Source organism: Ostrea edulis, chromosome 8 (assembly GCF_947568905.1).
Source record: "Ostrea edulis chromosome 8, xbOstEdul1.1, whole genome shotgun sequence".
NCBI lineage: Eukaryota > Metazoa > Mollusca > Bivalvia > Ostreida > Ostreidae > Ostrea > Ostrea edulis.
In genome coordinates, this window is record NC_079171.1 from 71449641 (window position 1) to 71468880 (window position 19240).

At 34.3% G+C, this 19240-nt stretch overlaps 1 protein-coding gene across 1 annotated transcript; it reads right to left on the minus strand.

The window, feature by feature from the left end:
* Positions 1-1727: 1727 nt before the first annotated feature.
* LOC130049290 (alpha-mannosidase 2-like) lies at positions 1728-13577 on the minus strand. Its single transcript, XM_056146704.1, has 4 exons — positions 12812-13577; positions 4671-4801; positions 3813-4105; positions 1728-1889 (listed from the first exon to the last, which is right to left on the minus strand). Exons 1-3 carry the CDS (start codon positions 12951-12953, stop codon positions 4055-4057), a joined length of 324 nt encoding a protein of 107 aa, XP_056002679.1. The 5' UTR covers positions 12954-13577; the 3' UTR covers positions 1728-1889; positions 3813-4054.
* Positions 13578-19240: the final 5663 nt, after the last annotated feature.

The window sequence follows — 19240 nt, forward strand, 5'->3', positions numbered from 1 at the left end:
TTACTGATATGTAGAGTATTTATAAAATGTTTCTGAAATCATTCTCTTGATAAGTTGGCAATCATAATATATATATTTGTGTTGCACAAAAAACAACGTGTTTCTCATCAACCTCCAGTGTAGTAGAATTATATCATTGTATTGTGTTAATTGTTAAATTGCAGTATGTAGTATATTATAGTAAGCGAATTATCAATAAAACATCAGTAAAACAATCTGTTTCTCTGTAAACTCTTGTACTAAAACTTGAGGCAACATCATCTAAACACTCTTTCTACTCCACACGGAGGCAGGTCAAATGCAGTAATTTCATTAACTTGCGATTAAAGATAGTAAGTGTGGAGCCAGTTATTACACAGATTACTTTCTCATAATAGACGGGTTATTATGATAAACATCAATGTTTAACCTTAACCTCTAGGCACCAAATCTAAGCACATTTCCTATTTTACGAGGAAATAAGTCAGTAGCAACTATTTCTTAAATTTGAGATGAACAAAAATGAAATAGTGTTTTAGTTAGCGGGATCTCAATACCACTTGTCATTGAAACTCCGTCTCTTGTCACCGGGGATAGAAAGGTTGACAATATTTAAAACATATCTCCTTCATCGAGGAATCTTAATGCAAGGTGAAGATAACGAACAGTGATCAATCTCAAAACTCCTACAAGCAATACAAAATAGATAGTTGGGCAAACACGGACCCCTGGACACACCAGAGTCCATTTCAATCATCAACACAGACTTCACATGAAATCCCATTCACAAATTAAAACCTTTCAAGAGTAAATATTTCCTTTAGTTTTTTGGTCATTTGTTGAGACTGTCTCTGAAATAACTTCAACTTAGAATTTTGCAATGTACTACAAAACTCACGAAAACCTAAAAAAAAAATCAAACAGATACATGTGCACCATATTTACATATGAAAACTACATATATCCAAATGTGGTGTTGAAAACATACCTAAAGACTTGGTTTCAGCAAATATAAAATATTGAATGAGCCTACTTTCTATCTCGTTCTCATTCTTACACTATTTGTTTCCCGCGTTAAATTGAGTCCAAAATCTGGCTTGGATTTCATAAAAAAATCTCAAACTTAAGTTTCAGTTTTCTTTTATTTAAGCAGTCAATATTTGAGTAAACTCTCAGACTTTAGTCCAAGTTTCGACTTCAGTTCTTTTCGAGAAATCCTGGCCTGATGTAAGCTCATTTACATGACATAGTCGGATAATGAAGATCACATCTAAACACTCTCTGACACAGTCCTACTCAGATAGCGCAGCTTTCTGTCCAATAAAAAGTTGAAACTCACTTTCACAAGATCCCAAGAATATACATCTTTTATCATACTCAATTTCACAGCATAAAAAGTATGTACATGTGTACAGTTTACTTCACACTCAATTTCACTGGAAAACAAATTTGCACAACTCTTATCACACTCAATTTCACAGGATCACAAGTCTATACAATTTTTATCACACTCAATTTCACGGGATATCATGGTTGTACAGCTTTTGTCACACTAAATATCAAATGATCTCAAGTCTATAAATCTCACTAGCATACTCAATTTCACAGCATTTGAAATCTCTACAGTCTTAACACAATGCATTTCACAGGATATTATGTCTATACAGCCTTTTATCACACCCAGTTTCACAGTATATTCAGTTTACATGGCCGTTTATCACATAAAACAATTACAAAATCACTCCCATTATAAACATTCACCATTTGACCTTGACACTGTATATTTCCATGGGATTCAAGGTAAGGTCACTATCTAGCGATGTGGGGCCTTTGTCGTGTAGTAATGTCAAGGACGTCCGCCGCATCTCCTTCACCCCTAGCGTGTCACTGAACAGATCCCGTAATCTGACCTAGATAAAGTGTTTGAGAGAGCATGTACCTGGGCAGTAGTGTAAGGTATGGTAGATAACTCCTATTGCATGTACTGGAATGTTTACATCACAGGAACCACACTAATGACGCAACTCTCTCTTACTGTTCTATGAATGTAAACTAATAGAAAACGTTTAATAGAGGACCAGTGAACAAATGTATATCACAGGTTTAGAGCCTGCTATCCCACAATCCTCTCCTGTCCTAAACTAGGTATCCCATAATTCTGTATCGTTATACTCATATATACCACTGTCAACGTCTCAAAATAAGCAATGTTTTTCCACATGTAAATACACCTTTTTACGGCTAATAAAACTAAGAACTACTTTATAAAATATCAGGAAAATGTAGGACAAGCAATTATTTGTAGTTTTTCCCCATTACTATGCATTCTCCATGTACCTATGTATAGCCTTGGTGGAATAGAACAACCCCATATCCGCGTTTCGACCCAAATCAATGTTTCTTGTGTCACAAAAAGACTTGACATCTGCTCAGTATTCATCTATTTACGTATATTTTTGTAACTGAAGCGAAACCATACTTTATTTGAGCATATATGCCATTTTACGGGAATAATGTAAAACCTTTGATACGTTGACAGAGGTGTATGCGAGAGCAAAGAACGACAACTCTGGGTAGAGATTGCCCCAGCCCTAAACTAGGTATCCCATAATTCTCTGTATCTAAAGGTGAAGATAATGAACATTGTACTATCTCATAACTCCTATAAGCAATGCAAAATAGATGGTTGGGCAAAAACGGACCCCTGGACACACCAGAGGTGGGATCCGGTGCTTGGGAGGAGTAAGCATTCCCTGTCGACCCGTCACACCCGCCGTGAGCCCTATATGTAAAACTTATACGGTACCAATTTAGATGCACCAGATGGGCATTTCGATGAATGCCTCTTCAGTGATGCTCAACCTAAATTTTTGAATCCTGATCCAGTAAACAACAATATGTGTCCAACAATATCCTACATTGTAAGTATAGCCCAAAACTAAGCATCCCATAATACCCAATATATCTAACTCAAAAATAAGCATCCCATAATACTCTATATCTAAATCAAAACTAAGCATCCCATAATACCCTATATCTAACTCAAAACTAAGCATCCCATAATACTCTATATCTAACTCAAAACTAAGCATCCCATAATACCCTATATCTAACTCAAAACTAAGCATCCCATAATACCCTATATCTAACTCAAAACTAAGCATCCCATGACACCCTATATCTAACTCAAAACTAAGCATCCCATAATACCCTATATCTAACTCAAAACTAAGCATCCCATAATACCCTTTATCTAACTCAAAACTAAGTACCCCATAATACCCTATATCTAACTCAAAACTAAGCATCCGATACAACCCTTTATCTAACCTAGAGCCCATTGCTAAATATCCCACAATTCTTGATGTTCAGTCACTAGTTAGATATCCCACAATCCCCTTGTATATAACTCAAAGCTACGCATTCCGCAATTTTACATACCTAACCTAGAACTCAGTGCTACATCCCCCACAATCCTTGGTGTCCCTCCCTAAGTTAGATATCCCACAATCCTTGGTGTCCCTCCCTAAGTTAGATATCCCACAATCCTTGGTGTCCCTCCCTAAGTTAGATATCCCACAATCCTTGGTGTCCCTCCCTAAGTTAGATATCCCACAATCCTTGGTGTCCATCCCTAAGTTAGATATCCCACAATCCTTGGTGTCCCTCCCTAAGTTAGATATCCCACAATCCTTGGTAGCCATCCCTAAGTTAGATATCCCACAATCATTGGTGTTCCTCCCTAAGTTAGATATCCCACAATCCCCTATATCTAACCCTAGTTTCGGTATTCCGCCTGTCTGTTGTCTACTACATATCCCACAATCACTTACCTTCCCCTGTGTCTCAGTACAAGGTAATCCATGTCTTGAAATCCCACAATCCAGTCCTAGTATGTGTAATAGAAGTGCTGAGTCATCGCTCTGTGTGATTGGTCCATCATAACTCTGCTGTAAGGACCGAAGATTGAGTAAGTGCACATCACACGGTAAAGATCCCGACAGGAAGGAATGCTGGGAAATCAATGGCGGCACACTGACTGAGCTTTTCTAGGGTAGAATCTCAATGTTATCGACTAGGTGCAGTGAGCTTGGAGTGAAAGAAAACCACTTGTTTTGTCCTTGATCTATAAAAGAAAATTAGCAGATGGGTCACACCGTTTACGTGCCTTATGATGCTAAGGGAACATTCTAATTCGTATGTGCACCACTCATTGACTTTACACAAAGGATACAAAAACTTGTCATTAGCTATATTCTGAATATGAATTAACTTCAAACTAACTATACTCAAGTCTACAACAACTATGCATTAACTTTGCACTGACTTCTAACTAACTTTGCATTAATCATACATTAAATTTATACTAACTATATATTAGCTTTATACTAGCAGTACAATAACTTTACATTAACTATGCATTTAATATAATATACTAATTTACACTAACCATGCATTCAATATATACTAACTTAACACTAATTATACACTAATTTTACACTAACTATGTACTTAATATATACTAACTTTACACTAACTATACACTAACTATGCATTAACTACATTCTAACTTTACAGTCTGCCTGTATAAACTTCACATTAGCTTCACACATAATACACAGAAATAGTGATTGGTAAAAGTTGTTTTGTAATAGAACGAAAAAATGCTTTGTCAAAATTTGATCACTTACGGGGGGAGCACTTCGGGACTCAAACATAAGCTTGAATATGTTTGGGGTCAGCGTGTTGTCTCGGACACCCTGACCTAGAACTCTCATGTCGTCCTGATTCAGCGTCCTGTCCAGCATAACCTGGATATCACCTGTCAGCAAGATACATATATATCTATAAATACAAATATATATTCATATCTATATATAAACATAACCTGCATCTCACCTGTCACCAACATACACATATATCTATAAATGCAAACATATACATTCAAATATATTGTGAATATTGGGATGTTTTGTCCTCTGTTGAAGAATATTGAGTTGTGTTGTACTTTGTGGATTGTGAATATTAAGATGTATTGTCCTTTGTGGATTGTGAATATTGAGATGTGTTTTCCTTTGTTTGTGAATATTGAGATGTGTTGTCCCTTATGGATTGTGAATATTGAGATGTGTTGTCCTTGTGGATTGCGGATATTGAGATGTGTTGTCCTTTGTGGATTGTAAATATTGAGATGTGTTGTCCTTTGTGAATTGTGAATATTGAGATGTGTTGTCCTTTGTGGATTGTGAATATTGAGATGTGTTGTCCTTTGTGGATTGTGAATATTGAAATGTGCTGTCCTCTGTTTGTGAATATTGAGATGTGTTGTCCTCTGTTTGTGAATATTGAGATGTGCTGTCCTCTGTTTGTGAATATTGAGATGTGTTGTCCTTTGTGAATTGTGAATATTGTGTTGTGTTGTCCTTTGTGAATTGTGAATATTGAAATGTGTTGTTCTTTGTTTGTGAATATTGATATGTGTTGTCCTTTGTGGATTGTGAATATTTAGTTGTGCTGTAATTTGTGGATTGTGATTAATGAGTTGTGTTGTACTAATTGAATAATGAGATGTGTTGTCCTTTGTGAATTGTGAATATTGAGATGTACTGTCGTCTGTTTGTGAATATTGAGATGTGTTTTCCTTTGTGAATTGTGAATATTGTGATGTGTTGTCCTTTGTGGATTGTGAATATTGTGATGTGTTGTCCTTTGTGGATTGTGAATATTGTGATGTGTTGTCCTTTGTGGATTGTGAATATTGTGATGTGTTGTCCTTTGTGAATTGTGTATAGTGTAATGTGTTGTCCTTTGTGGACTGTGAATATTGTGATGTGTTGTCCTTTGTGGATTGTGAATATTGAGATGTGATGTTCTTTGTGGATTGTGAATATTGTGTTGTGTTGTCCTTTATGAATATTGAGTTGTGTTGGACTTTGTGAATATTGAGATGTCTTGCAATTGTTGGCTGTGAATATTGAGTTGTGCTGTCCTCTGTTTGTGAATATTGAGATGTATTGTCCTTTGTGGATTGTAAATATTGAGCTGTGCTGTACTATGTGAATAGTGTGTTGTGTTGTCCTTTGTGGATTGTGAATATTGAGTTGTGCTGTCCTCTGTTTGTGAATATTGAGATGTGTTGTCCTTTGTGAATTGTGAATATTGTGATGTGTTTTCCTTTGTTGGTTGTGAATATCGAGATGTGTTGTCCTGTACTTATTGTGAATATTGAGATATGTTGTCCTTGTGGATTGCGGATATTAAGATGTGTTGTCCTTAATGAATTGTGAATTTTGAGTTGTGTTGTACTTTGTGAATATTGGGATGTGTTGGAATTGTTGGTTCTGAATATTGAGTTGTGCTGTCCTCTGTTTGTGAATATTGATATGTGTTGTCCTTTGTGGATTGTGAATATTGAGTTGTGCTGTAATTTGTGGATTGTGATTATTGAGTTATGTTGTACTATGTGAATATTGAGATGTGTTGTCCTTTGTCGATTGTGAATATTGAAATGTGTTGTACTTTGTGGATTGTGAATATTGAAATGTGTTGTCCTTTGTGGATTGTGAACATTGAGATGGGTTGTCCTTTTTGGATTGTGAATATTGATATGTGTTGTCCTTTGTTGATTGTGAATATTTAGTTGTGCTGTAATTTGTGTATTGTGATTATTGAGTTGTGTTGTACTAATTGAATAATGAGATGTGTTGTCCTTTGTGAATTGTGAATATTGAGATGCACTGTCGTCTGTTTGTGAATATTGAGATGTGTTGTCCTTTGTGGATTGTGAATATTGAGTTGTGCTGTAATTTGTGGATTGTGATTATTGAGTTATGTTGTACTATGTGAATATTGAGATGTGCTGTCCTTTGTGGATTGTGAATATTGAAATGTGTTGTACTTTGTGGATTGTGAATATTGAAATGTGTTGTCCTTTGTGGATTGTGAATATTGAGATGGGTTGTCCTTTGTGGATTGTGAATATTGATATGTGTTGTCCTTTGTGGATTGTGAATATTGAGTTGTGCTGTAATTTGTGGATTGTGATTATTGAGTTATGTTGTACTATGTGAATATTGAGATGTGTTGTCCTCTGTGGATTGTGAATATTGAAATGTGTTGTACTATGTGAATATTGAGTTGTGCTGTAATTTGTGGATTGTGAATATTGAGATGTGTTGTACTATGTGAATATTGAGATGTGTTGTCCTTTGTGGATTGTGAATATTGAGATGTGTTGGCCTTTGTGGATTGTGAATATTGAGATGTGTTGTCCTTTGTGGATTGTGAATATTGAGTTGTGCTGTAATTTGTGGATTGTGATTATTGAGTTATGTTGTACTATGTGAATATTGAGATGTGTTGTCCTTTGTGGATTGTGAATATTGAAATGTGTTGTACTTTGTGGATTGTGAATATTGAAATGTGTTGTCCTTTGTGGATTGTGAATATTGAGATGGGTTGTCCTTTGTGGATTGTGAATATTGAGATGTGTTGTCCTTTGTGGATTGTGAATATTGAGATGTGTTGGCCTTTGTGGATTGTGAATATTGAGATGTGTTGTCCTTTGTGGATTGTGAATATTGAGTTGTGCTGTAATTTGTGGATTGTGATTATTGAGTTATGTTTTACTATGTGAATATTGAGATGTGTTGTCCTTTCTGGATTGTGAATATTGAAATGTGTTGTACTTTGTGGATTGTGAATATTGAAATGTGTTGTCCTTTGTGGATTGTGAATATTGAGATGGGTTGTCCTTTTTGGATTGTGAATATTGATATGTGTTTTCCTTTGTTGATTGTGAATATTTAGTTGTGCTGTAATTTGTGTATTGTGATTATTGAGTTGTGTTGTACTAATTGAATAATGAGATGTGTTGTCCTTTGTGAATTGTGAATATTGAGATGCACTGTCGTCTGTTTGTGAATATTGAGGTGTGTTGTCCTTTGTGGATTGTGAATATTGAGTTGTGTTGTACTATGTGAATATTGTGTTGTGTTGTCCTTTGTGGATTGTGAATATTGATATGTGTTGTCCTTTGTGGATTGTGAATATTGAGATGTGTTGTCCTTTGTGGATTGTGAATATTGAGTTGTGCTGTAATTTGTGGATTGTGATTATTGAGTTATGTTGTACTATGTGAATATTGAGATGTGTTGTCCTTTGTGGATTGTGAATATTGAAATGTGTTGTACTATGTGAATATTGAGTTGTGCTGTAATTTGTGGATTGTGAATATTGAGTTGTGTTGTACTATGTGAATATTGAGATGTGTTGTCCTTTGTGGATTGTGAATATTGAGATGTGTTGTCCTTTGTGGATTGTGAATATTGAGATGTGTTGTCCTTTGTGGATTGTGAATATTGAGTTGTGCTGTAATTTGTGGATTGTGATTATTGAGTCATGTTGTACTATGTGAATATTGAGATGTGTTGTCCTTTGTGGATTGTGAATATTGAAATGTGTTGTCCTTTGTGAATTGTGAATATTGAGATGTGTTGTCCATTGTGGATTGTGAATATTGAGTTGTGCTGTAATTTGTGGATTGTGATTATTAAGATGTGTTGTACTATGTGAATATTGTGTTGTGTTGTCCTTTTTGAATTGTGAATAGTGTGATGTGTTGTCCTTTGTGGATTGTGAATATTGAGATGTGTTGTCCTTTGTGGATTGTGAATATTGAGTTGTGTTGTCCTTAATGAATTGTGAATTTTGAGTTGTGTTGTACTTTGTGAATATTGGGATGTGTTGGAATTGTTGGTTCTGAATATTGAGTTGTGCTGTCCTCTGTTTGTGAATATTGATATGTGTTGTCCTTTGTGGATTGTGAATATTGAGTTTTGCTGTAATTTGTGGATTGTGATTATTGAGTTATGTTGTACTATGTGAATATTGAGATGTGTTGTCCTTTGTGGATTGTGAATAATGAGATGTGTTGTACTTTGTGGATTGTGAATATTGAGTTGTGCTGTAATTTGTGGATTGTGATTATTGAGTTGTGTTGTACTTTGTGAATATTGGGATGTGTTGCAATTGTTGGTTGTGATTATTGAGTTGTGATGTCCTCTGTTTGTGAATATTGAGATGTGTTGTCCTTTTGGGATTGTGAATATTGAGATGTGTTGTCCTTTGTGGATTGTGAATATTGAAATGTGTTGTACTTTATGGATTGTGAATATTGAAATGTGTTGTCCTTTGTGGATTGTGAATATTGAGATGGGTTGTCCTTTTTGGATTGTGAATATTGATATGTGTTGTCCTTTGTTGATTGTGAATATTTAGTTGTGCTGTAATTTGTGTATTGTGATTATTGAGTTGTGTTGTACTAATTGAATAATGAGATGTGTTGTCCTTTGTGAATTGTGAATATTGAGATGCACTGTCGTCTGTTTGTGAATATTGAGATGTGTTGTCCTTTGTGGATTGTGAATATTGAGTTGTGTTGTACTATGTGAATATTGTGTTGTGTTGTCCTTTGTGGATTGTGAATATTGATATGTGTTGTCCTTTGTGGATTGTGAATATTGAGATGTGTTGTCCTTTGTGGATTGTGAATATTGAGTTGTGCTGTAATTTGTGAATTGTGATTATTGAGTTATGTTGTACTATGTGAATATTGAGATGTGCTGTCCTTTGTGGATTGTGAATATTGAAATGTGTTGTACTTTGTGGATTGTGAATATTGAAATGTGTTGTCCTTTGTGGATTGTGAATATTGAGATGGGTTGTCCTTTGTGGATTGTGAATATTGATATGTGTTGTCCTTTGTGGATTGTGGATATTGAGTTGTGCTGTAATTTGTGGATTGTGATTATTGAGTTATGTTGTACTATGTGAATATTGAGATGTGTTGTCCTCTGTGGATTGTGAATATTGAAATGTGTTGTACTATGTGAATATTGAGTTGTGCTGTAATTTGTGGATTGTGAATATTGAGTTGTGTTGTACTATGTGAATATTGAGATGTGTTGTCCTTTGTGGATTGTGAATATTGAGATGTGTTGGCCTTTGTGGATTGTGAATATTGAGATGTGTTGTCCTTTGTGGATTGTGAATATTGAGTTGTGCTGTAATTTGTGGATTGTGATTATTGAGTTATGTTGTACTATGTGAATATTGAGATGTGTTGTCCTTTGTGGATTGTGAATATTGAAATGTGTTGTACTTTGTGGATTGTGAATATTGAAATGTGTTGTCCTTTGTGGATTGTGAATATTGAGATGGGTTGTCCTTTTTGAATTGTGAATATTGATATGTGTTGTCCTTTGTGGATTGTGAATATTGAAATGTGTTGTCCTTTGTGAATTGTGAATATTGAGATGTGTTGTCCATTGTGGATTGTGAATATTGAGTTGTGCTGTAATTTGTGGATTGTGATTATTGAGTTGTGTTGTACTATGTGAATATTGTGTTGTGTTGTCCTTTGTGAATTGTGAATAGTGTGATGTGTTGTCCTTTGTGGATTGTGAATATTGAGATGTGTTGTCCTTTGTGGATTGTGAATATTGAGTTGTGTTGTCCTTAATGAATTGTGAATTTTGAGTTGTGTTGTACTTTGTGAATATTGGGATGTGTTGGAATTGTTGGTTCTGAATATTGAGTTGTGCTGTCCTCTGTTTGTGAATATTGATATGTGTTGTCCTTTGTGGATTGTGAATATTGAGTTGTGCTGTAATTTGTGGATTGTGATTATTGAGTTATGTTGTACTATGTGAATATTGAGATGTGTTGTCCTTTGTAGATTGTGAATTTTGAGATGTGTTGTACTTTGTGGATTGTGAATATTGAGTGGTGCTGTAATTTGTGGATTGTGATTATTGAGTTGTGTTGTACTTTGTGAATATTGGGATGTGTTGCAATTGTTGGTTGTGATTATTGAGTTGTGATGTCCTCTGTTTGTGAATATTGAGATGTGTTGTCCTTTTTTGATTGTGAATATTGAGATGTGTTGTCCTTTGTGGTTTGTGAATATTGATTTGTGTTGCCCTTTATGGATTGTGAATATTGAGATGTGTTGTCCTTTGTGAATTGTGAATTTTGAGTTGTGTTGTACTATGTGAATATTGAGATGTGTTGTCCTTTGTGGATTGTGAATATTGTGATGTGTTGTTCTCTGTTTGTGAATGTTGAGATTTGTTGTCCTATGTGAATATTGAGATATGTTGCGCTTGTGGATTGCGAATATTGGGATTTGTAGTCTTTTTTTTGTGAATATTGAGATGTGTAGTCCGTTGTGGATTGTGAATATTGAGTTGTGCTGTAATTTGTGGATTGTGATTATTGAGTTATGTTGTACTATGTGAATATTGAGATGTGTTGTCCTTTGTGGATTGTGAATATTGAAATGTGTTGTACTATGTGAATATTGAGTTGTGCTGTAATTTGTGGATTGTGAATATTGAGTTGTGTTGTACTATGTGAATATTGAGATGTGTTGTCCTTTGTGGATTGTGAATATTGAGATGTGTTGTCCTTTGTGGATTGTGAATATTGAGATGTGTTGTCCTTTGTGGATTGTGAATATTGAGTTGTGCTGTAATTTGTGGATTGTGATTATTGAGTTATGTTGTACTATGTGAATATTGAGATGTGTTGTCCTTTGTGGATTGTGAATATTGAAATGTGTTGTACTTTGTGGATTGTGAATATTGAAATGTGTTGTCCTTTGTGGATTGTGAATATTGAGATGGGTTGTCCTTTTTGAATTGTGAATATTGATATGTGTTGTCCTTTGTGGATTGTGAATATTGAAATGTGTTGTCCTTTGTGAATTGTGAATATTGAGATGTGTTGTCCATTGTGGATTGTGAATATTGAGTTGTGCTGTAATTTGTGGATTGTGATTATTGAGTTGTGTTGTACTATGTGAATATTGTGTTGTGTTGTCCTTTGTGAATTGTGAATAGTGTGATGTGTTGTCCTTTGTGGATTGTGAATATTGAGATGTGTTGTCCTTTGTGGATTGTGAATATTGAGTTGTGTTGTCCTTAATGAATTGTGAATTTTGAGTTGTGTTGTACTTTGTGAATATTGGAATGTGTTGGAATTGTTGGTTCTGAATATTGAGTTGTGCTGTCCTCTGTTTGTGAATATTGATATGTGTTGTCCTTTGTGGATTGTGAATATTGAGTTGTGCTGTAATTTGTGGATTGTGATTATTGAGTTATGTTGTACTATGTGAATATTGAGATGTGTTGTCCTTTGTGGATTGTGAATATTGAGATGTGTTGTACTTTGTGGATTGTGAATATTGAGTGGTGCTGTAATTTGTGGATTGTGATTATTGAGTTGTGTTGTACTTTGTGAATATTGGGATGTGTTGCAATTGTTGGTTGTGATTATTGAGTTGTGATGTCCTCTGTTTGTGAATATTGAGATGTGTTGTCCTTTTTGAATTGTGAATATTGAGATGTGTTGTCCTTTGTGGTTTGTGAATATTGATTTGTGTTGCCCTTTATGGATTGTGAATATTGAGATGTGTTGTCCTTTGTGAATTGTGAATTTTGAGTTGTGTTGTACTATGTGAATATTGAGATGTGTTGTCCTTTGTGGATTGTGAATATTGTGATGTGTTGTTCTCTGTTTGTGAATGTTGAGATTTGTTGTCCTATGTGAATATTGAGATATGTTGCGCTTGTGGATTGCGAATATTGGGATTTGTAGTATTTTGTTTGTGAATATTGAGATGTGTAGTCCGTTGTGGATTGCGAATATTGAGATATGTTGTCCTTTGTGGATTGTGAATATTGAAATGTGTTGTTCTTTATGAATTGTCAATATTGAGATGTGCTGTCTTTTGTTGGTTGTGAATATCGAGATAGTATATGGATATTACCTGTCTGTAAGCTGACTACCCCCAGCGACTGTGCAGTGAGGACACTGAAGCGAGTTTTGTCATCCTCGATGAATGCCATGGCCGGCATTGGGTACATATAGGCCTGAATGGGCAGCTTGTCAAATGTTTTATGTTTGATCATCTGTATCAAAACCAACAAAGGAATATGAAAAGTGCCTAATTAAGCATGTTTTTATCTGTTCATCTCTGTCTTATATCCTGAAGTATTCATGCTGGGGTTGGTCAATTTCATAATTTGTGTTCATGACTACATGAAAAGTGAAGATAACAAACAGAGATCAATCTCATAACTCATATAATCAATTCAAAATAGAGAGTTGGGCAAACACGGACTCCTAGATATACCAGAGGTAGCATCAGGTACCTAGGAGGAGTAAGCATCCCCTGTCGACCGACAACAGCCTTTGTAATCCCTTTGCATACTATTCATAACCATGCATAAAGTGTCAATTCACAAAACACAGAAGTAGAGATGATGATAAAGATTTAATACAATAGTATATGGACTCACTCTATAGAATGAACACCTTGGTTTTTTTTTTTCGTACGGGTTACAATTCGTTCAAAAACGTATACATGACAAAAACTAAACTTGCTGTGGCCTTCAACTTGGCGCTTTGATATACCAACTAGACGTTTTATCTATAAGCAATACTCATTTTTACTTATATAACATTGTTTTATCTATAAACAATACTTTTTACTTATATAACATTGTTTTATCTATAACTAATACTCATTTTTTACTTATATAACATTGTTTTATCTATAAATAATACTCATTTTTACTTATATAACATTGTTTTATATATAAACAATACTAATTTTTACTTATATAACATTGTTTTATCTACAAACAATACTCATTTTTACTTATTATATAACATTGTTTTATCTATAAACAATACTCATTTTTACTTATATAACATTGTTTTATCTATAAACAATACTCACATTTACTTATATAACATTGTTTTATCTATAAACAATACTCATTTTTACTTATATAACATTGTTTTATCTATAAACAATACTAATGTTTACTTATATAACGTTGTTTTATCTATAAACAATACTGTTTACATATATAACATTGTTTTATTCATGAACATTTCTCCTCTTTATTTATATAACATTGTTTTATCTATAAACAATACTTTTTACTTATATAACATTGTTTTATCTATAAACAATGCTCAGTTTTACTTATATAACATTGTTTTATCTATAAACAATACTCATTTTACTTATATAACGTTGTTTTATCTATAAACAATACTCATTTTTACTTGTATAGCGTTGTTGCTCTGATATATTCCAGTGAACTTGACGTAAGACACGACAGAGTCTTCCATATCTGCTTTACACATAACAGTCTTCGTCATAAAAGGGTTCAGTCGTGTATTCCAACTTATTTCAAGTTCAAGTCTACACCCTGTATTTCCTACAGCTATACTTCTACTATTGCATCTAAACTTTTTAATTATAAACAAAATTTGCAGTGCTTAGATATAGACCATCTTATACGTAATCCACCAACATGTTATTGTTCTTCATCTTCTTTCAACTACAGTCCAGCTGGACATGTCATTACTGCTGATGTTAATATTCTTGAAAATCAGGACCTCAAATCACTTATTCTTAAAGGTCCAACATACAGAGAACCTCGGTTTTTTAATTGGCGACATAACTTCATCTCTATTATGAGTTTTGTCGAAGATTATGCCAGACGATGGGCTAAATATGAAAAACAAGAACTTGATACATTGTCAGAATGGGTTAAAAGCATAAGAGGGATATTAAAATCCCGCATTAGACACATGAAAACAAAAGTACGTACCGTATATCCTTCTGTGTTTAATAAACCAGAAGTGATAAAAGAATTAGATAGGTTACATGAGGAATATGTTTTGGTTCCAGCTGACAAAGCCAGTAACAACAATGTCTTTGTTTGTAAGGCTCATTATTAAAAAAATGTATTTTAAACGAACTTGGCATTAATTCCACTTTTGGTAATCATACTTATACTCCAACTGCCCTTTCAAAAGACGAAATTCTTCAAAACCATGCTTCAGTTTTAGACACATTTAATATTCCAGTCAATGGGTTGAATGAATATGAGTTGCCGTACCTATACTGGATTCCTAAACTACATAAAAACCCTTACAAACAAAGATACATTGCTGAATCCAGTAAGTGCTCTACTAAGCCCCTATCTTTGCTCCTCACGAAAATGTTAACAGCTGTGAAGGAGAAACTTCAAACTTACTGTGCGACTACATATGCGAGAAGTGGTGTTAATCAAATCTGGATTCTAAAAAATTCTAAAGAAATTTTAGTAAACTTGAAATCACAGAATTGCTCCCAAAGCAATAGCATTAAAACCTATGACTTTTGAACACTATACACGACCATTCCTCACGATAAATTAAAGACTAGACTTTTTGACATCATAGACAGTTGCTTTTTCAACAAAAACGGAAAACGGAAACATTCATATCTAGTGATCAGTCATTCAAAAACTTACTTTGTTAAACACCACTCTGATTGCACGCACAAGTACTCTGAAGTTGAAATAAAAAATATGCTAGAGTTCCTCATTGACAATATTTTCGTGGTCTTTGGTGATCAGGTCTTCCAACAGTATGTTGGAATTTCCCTGGGCACGAATTGTGCTCCTTTGTTAGCTGACCTGTTTTTATATTCATATGAAGCAGAATTTATTCAAAAACTTCTACATGAGAAGAAAAAATCTCTCGCTGTGACCTTCAATTCGACTTTTAGATATATCGATGACGTTTTGTCTATTAACAATGATAGCTTTCATTCATATGTCGATTTGATATATCCCTGTGAGCTGGAAATAAAGGACACCACAGAGTCGTCCACTTCTGCTTCATACTTAGATATTTTATTGAAAGTAGACATTAACGGCAAACTAACAACTCAAAGGTATGACAAACTGGATTTTTTCAGCTTCTCCATCGTCAACTTCCCACATTTATGTAGCAATATTCCATTATCACCTGCATATGGTGTTTATATATCTCAACTGATTCGATATGCAAGAGCTTGTTTTGGGTATAGTCAGTTTTTAAATTGAGGTAAGCTACTGACAAACAAGTTGATGGTACAGGGATTTCAACAGTCTCGATTGAAGTCAGCATTTCGCAAATTCTATGGTCGTTATAACGATCTAGTTCGTCAACACAACCTCGCATTGGGTCAAATGTTGTCTGACGTGTTTCATACCGATTGTTAAGCCGTTCTTGGCACACTTATTTTGACTGCGGATAACTCCGTTTACCTGATCAGGATATGGGGCTCACGGCGGGTGTGACCGGTCAACAGGGGATGCTTGTTCCTCCTAGGCACCTGATACCACCTCTGGTGTGTCCAGGGGTCCGTGTTTGCCCAACACTCTATTTTGTATTGCTTGTAGGAATTATGAGATTGATCACTGTTCGTCATCTTCACCTTGCATGTTAACGGCAAACTGATCACTCAATTTTATGACAAACAGGATGACTTCAGTTTCTCCATCGTGAACTCCCTGTATTCATGTAGCAATATTCTCTGATCACCCGCGTACAGTGTTTATGTCTCTCAACTTATTTCAAATGCATGATCATGTTCTGCATACTATCAATTTTTAAATTGAAACAAGTTGGTGATCAAATTAATGAGTTAATTAATGTTACAGGATTTTCAATTATCTCTTTTGATGTTACAGGGTTTTAAATTACCTCTCTTAGAGACAGCATTTAAAAAAAAAATCAATGGTTGTTATAACAAACTAATTCACAGATACAACCTGTCAATGCCACGGTTGTTAGAATGAACAGATACAACCAATCTTTGTTATAACGAACTAATTTACAGATACAACCAATATTTGGGCCAAATGCTGTATGATGGGTGTATAACAATTGTTAGGTCGTTCATTGCCAAGATATAGCTTATTTTCCCTGATTAAGATATAGGATTCATTACAAACCTAGTCATAATGATCAGCAATAACTAATAAAGTGATGGTAGGTGATCAATACCTGGAATCCATTGAGATCCGTGAAGAATTATTTGTCAACGTTATGAATGTCAGTAGAGATTTTGACAGCTAGTTCATAGTTCGTCTCCTTTCTGACGTCAACCAGGTTATACATGTCTACCGTCCTCTCATCTGTGCCTGCAATGTAGTCAATATATAATCAGTACTTACAACATAGTGAATATATAATCAGTACCTACAGCATACTGAATATTTAACCAATACCCACAGCATAGTGAATATCTAATCAGTACCTCCAATATAGTGATTATCTAATTAGTAACTACAGCATACTGAACATCTAATCAGTATCTAGAACATAGTGACTATCTAATCAGTACCTAAAACATAGTGATTATCTAATCAGTACCTAAAACATAGTCAATATCTAATCAGTATGTACAACATAGTGAATATCTAATCAGTATGTACAACATAGTGATGATCTAATCAGTACCTAGAACAGAGTAACTATCTAATCAGTACCTACAACATAGTCACTATCTAATCAAAACCTACAACATAATGAATATCTAATCATTACCTACAACATGGTGAATATCTAATCAGTACCTACAACATAGTCAATATATAATCAGTACCTACAACATAGTCAATATCTAATCAGTACCTACAAAATAGTGAATATCTAATCAGTACCTACAACATAGTGATTATCTGATCAGTACCTACAACATAGTGACTATCTAATCAGTACCTACACAATAGTGAATATCTAATCAGTACCTACAACATAGTCAATATCTAATCAGTATTTACAGCATAGTGATTATCTAATCAGTATGTACAACATAGTTATTATCTAATCAATATCTACAGCATAATGATTACCTAATCAGTACCTACAACATAGTAATTATCTAAGCAGTGCCTACAGCATAGTGAATATATAATCAGTACCTACAAAATAGTGAATATCTAATCAGTACCTACAACATGGTGAATATCTAATCAGTACCTACAAGATACTGAATATCTAATCAGTACCTACAAGATAGTGATTATCTATGCAGTACCTACAACATAGTGAATATCTAATCAGTACTTACACCATAGTGAATATCTAATCAGTACCTACAAGATAGTGATTATCTATTCAGTACCTACAACATAGTGAATATCTAATCAGTACCTACAACATAGTCAATATCTAATCAGTACCTACAAAATAGTGAATATCTAATCAGTACCTACAACATAGTCAATATCTAATCAGTACCTACAAAATAGTGAATATCTAATCAGTACCTACAACATAGTGAATATCTAATCAGTACCTACAACATAGTCAATATTTAATCAGTACCTACCTGGTGAGTTTTTAGTTAACTGGAAAGTTTTTAATTACATGGGGAATTTTTAATTACATTGGGGAGTTTTGAGTAACCTGGTGGGTATTTAGAAACTTGATGAGTTTTAAGTTACCCAAAAAATGTAAGTCACCTGAGTCTTTTATTAACTTGGGGAGTTTTTGTTACCTAGAAAGGTTTTCGTAACCTAGGGAGTTTTTAGTCAGTACCTAGAGTTTTCAATTAGCTACATGGGTTTTGTTTCCCTTGAAAATTTAAGATACCTGGAGAGTTTGTAATAAACCGGAAATTTTTTAGTTACCTGGATTGTTTGTGGTTACTAGAAGATGTGTTAGTTACCTGTTGGGGTTTTGGTTACCTGAAAGTGTTTTAGTAACCTGGAGTTTTTGTTACCTTTGGGGATTTAAGTTACCTGGAGTTTTAAGTTACTCGGGGAATTTAAAGTAACCTGTAAAGTGTTTAGTTACATTGAGGATTTTAAATACGTGATTATTTATTAGTTAACTGGAGTTCTTTGCTATATGGAGAGTTTTTAGTCACCTGGATTATATTAGTTAATTTTTTTTTTGGCTATATGGAGATTTTTTAATTATCTGAAGTATGTTGTTTCTCGGATAATTTATAGTAACCTGTGAAATATTTAGTTCCATTGAGTGTATTTATTTACTTGGATTGTATTAGTTAATTGGAGTTTTTGGCTAGATGAAGAGTTTTTTAGATATCCGTTTTTAGGTAATTACAGTTTTAGGGTAGATGAAGAATTCTTAGTTATCCATATTTCGTTTTCGTTCACTGGAGAGTTGTGGAGTCTGACCATTTGTACGTGGATGATTAAGACGGACACTTAATACACGACTTGTCAACACACGACTCTGATGACTGGGTGACTCACTCCCAGACTATGTTAGTACAATCATCAGCATTAACAGTGAGAAGATGCAGTCTGAATCACCGAAATGTATAATCTTAGTATATGACCCGAGTCACTACAATTTGTGGTCTGAATCACTATAATTTGTGGTCTGAGTC

What these genes read in the sequence shown, in the direction of transcription:
- LOC130049290 (XM_056146704.1), bottom strand. Translation starts at nt 12,953, where the DNA reads ATGATCAAACATAAAACATTTGACAAGCTGCCCATTCAGGCCTATATG. An exon ending in GGTAGTCAGCTTACAGACAG is followed by an intron (nt 4,802 to 12,811) that starts GTAATATCCATA and finishes TCTTGCTGACAG; the next exon opens with GTGATATCCAGGTTATGCTG. An exon ending in AGTCCCGAAGTGCTCCCCCC is followed by an intron (nt 4,106 to 4,670) that starts GTAAGTGATCAA and finishes TTTCTTTTATAG; the next exon opens with ATCAAGGACAAAACAAGTGG.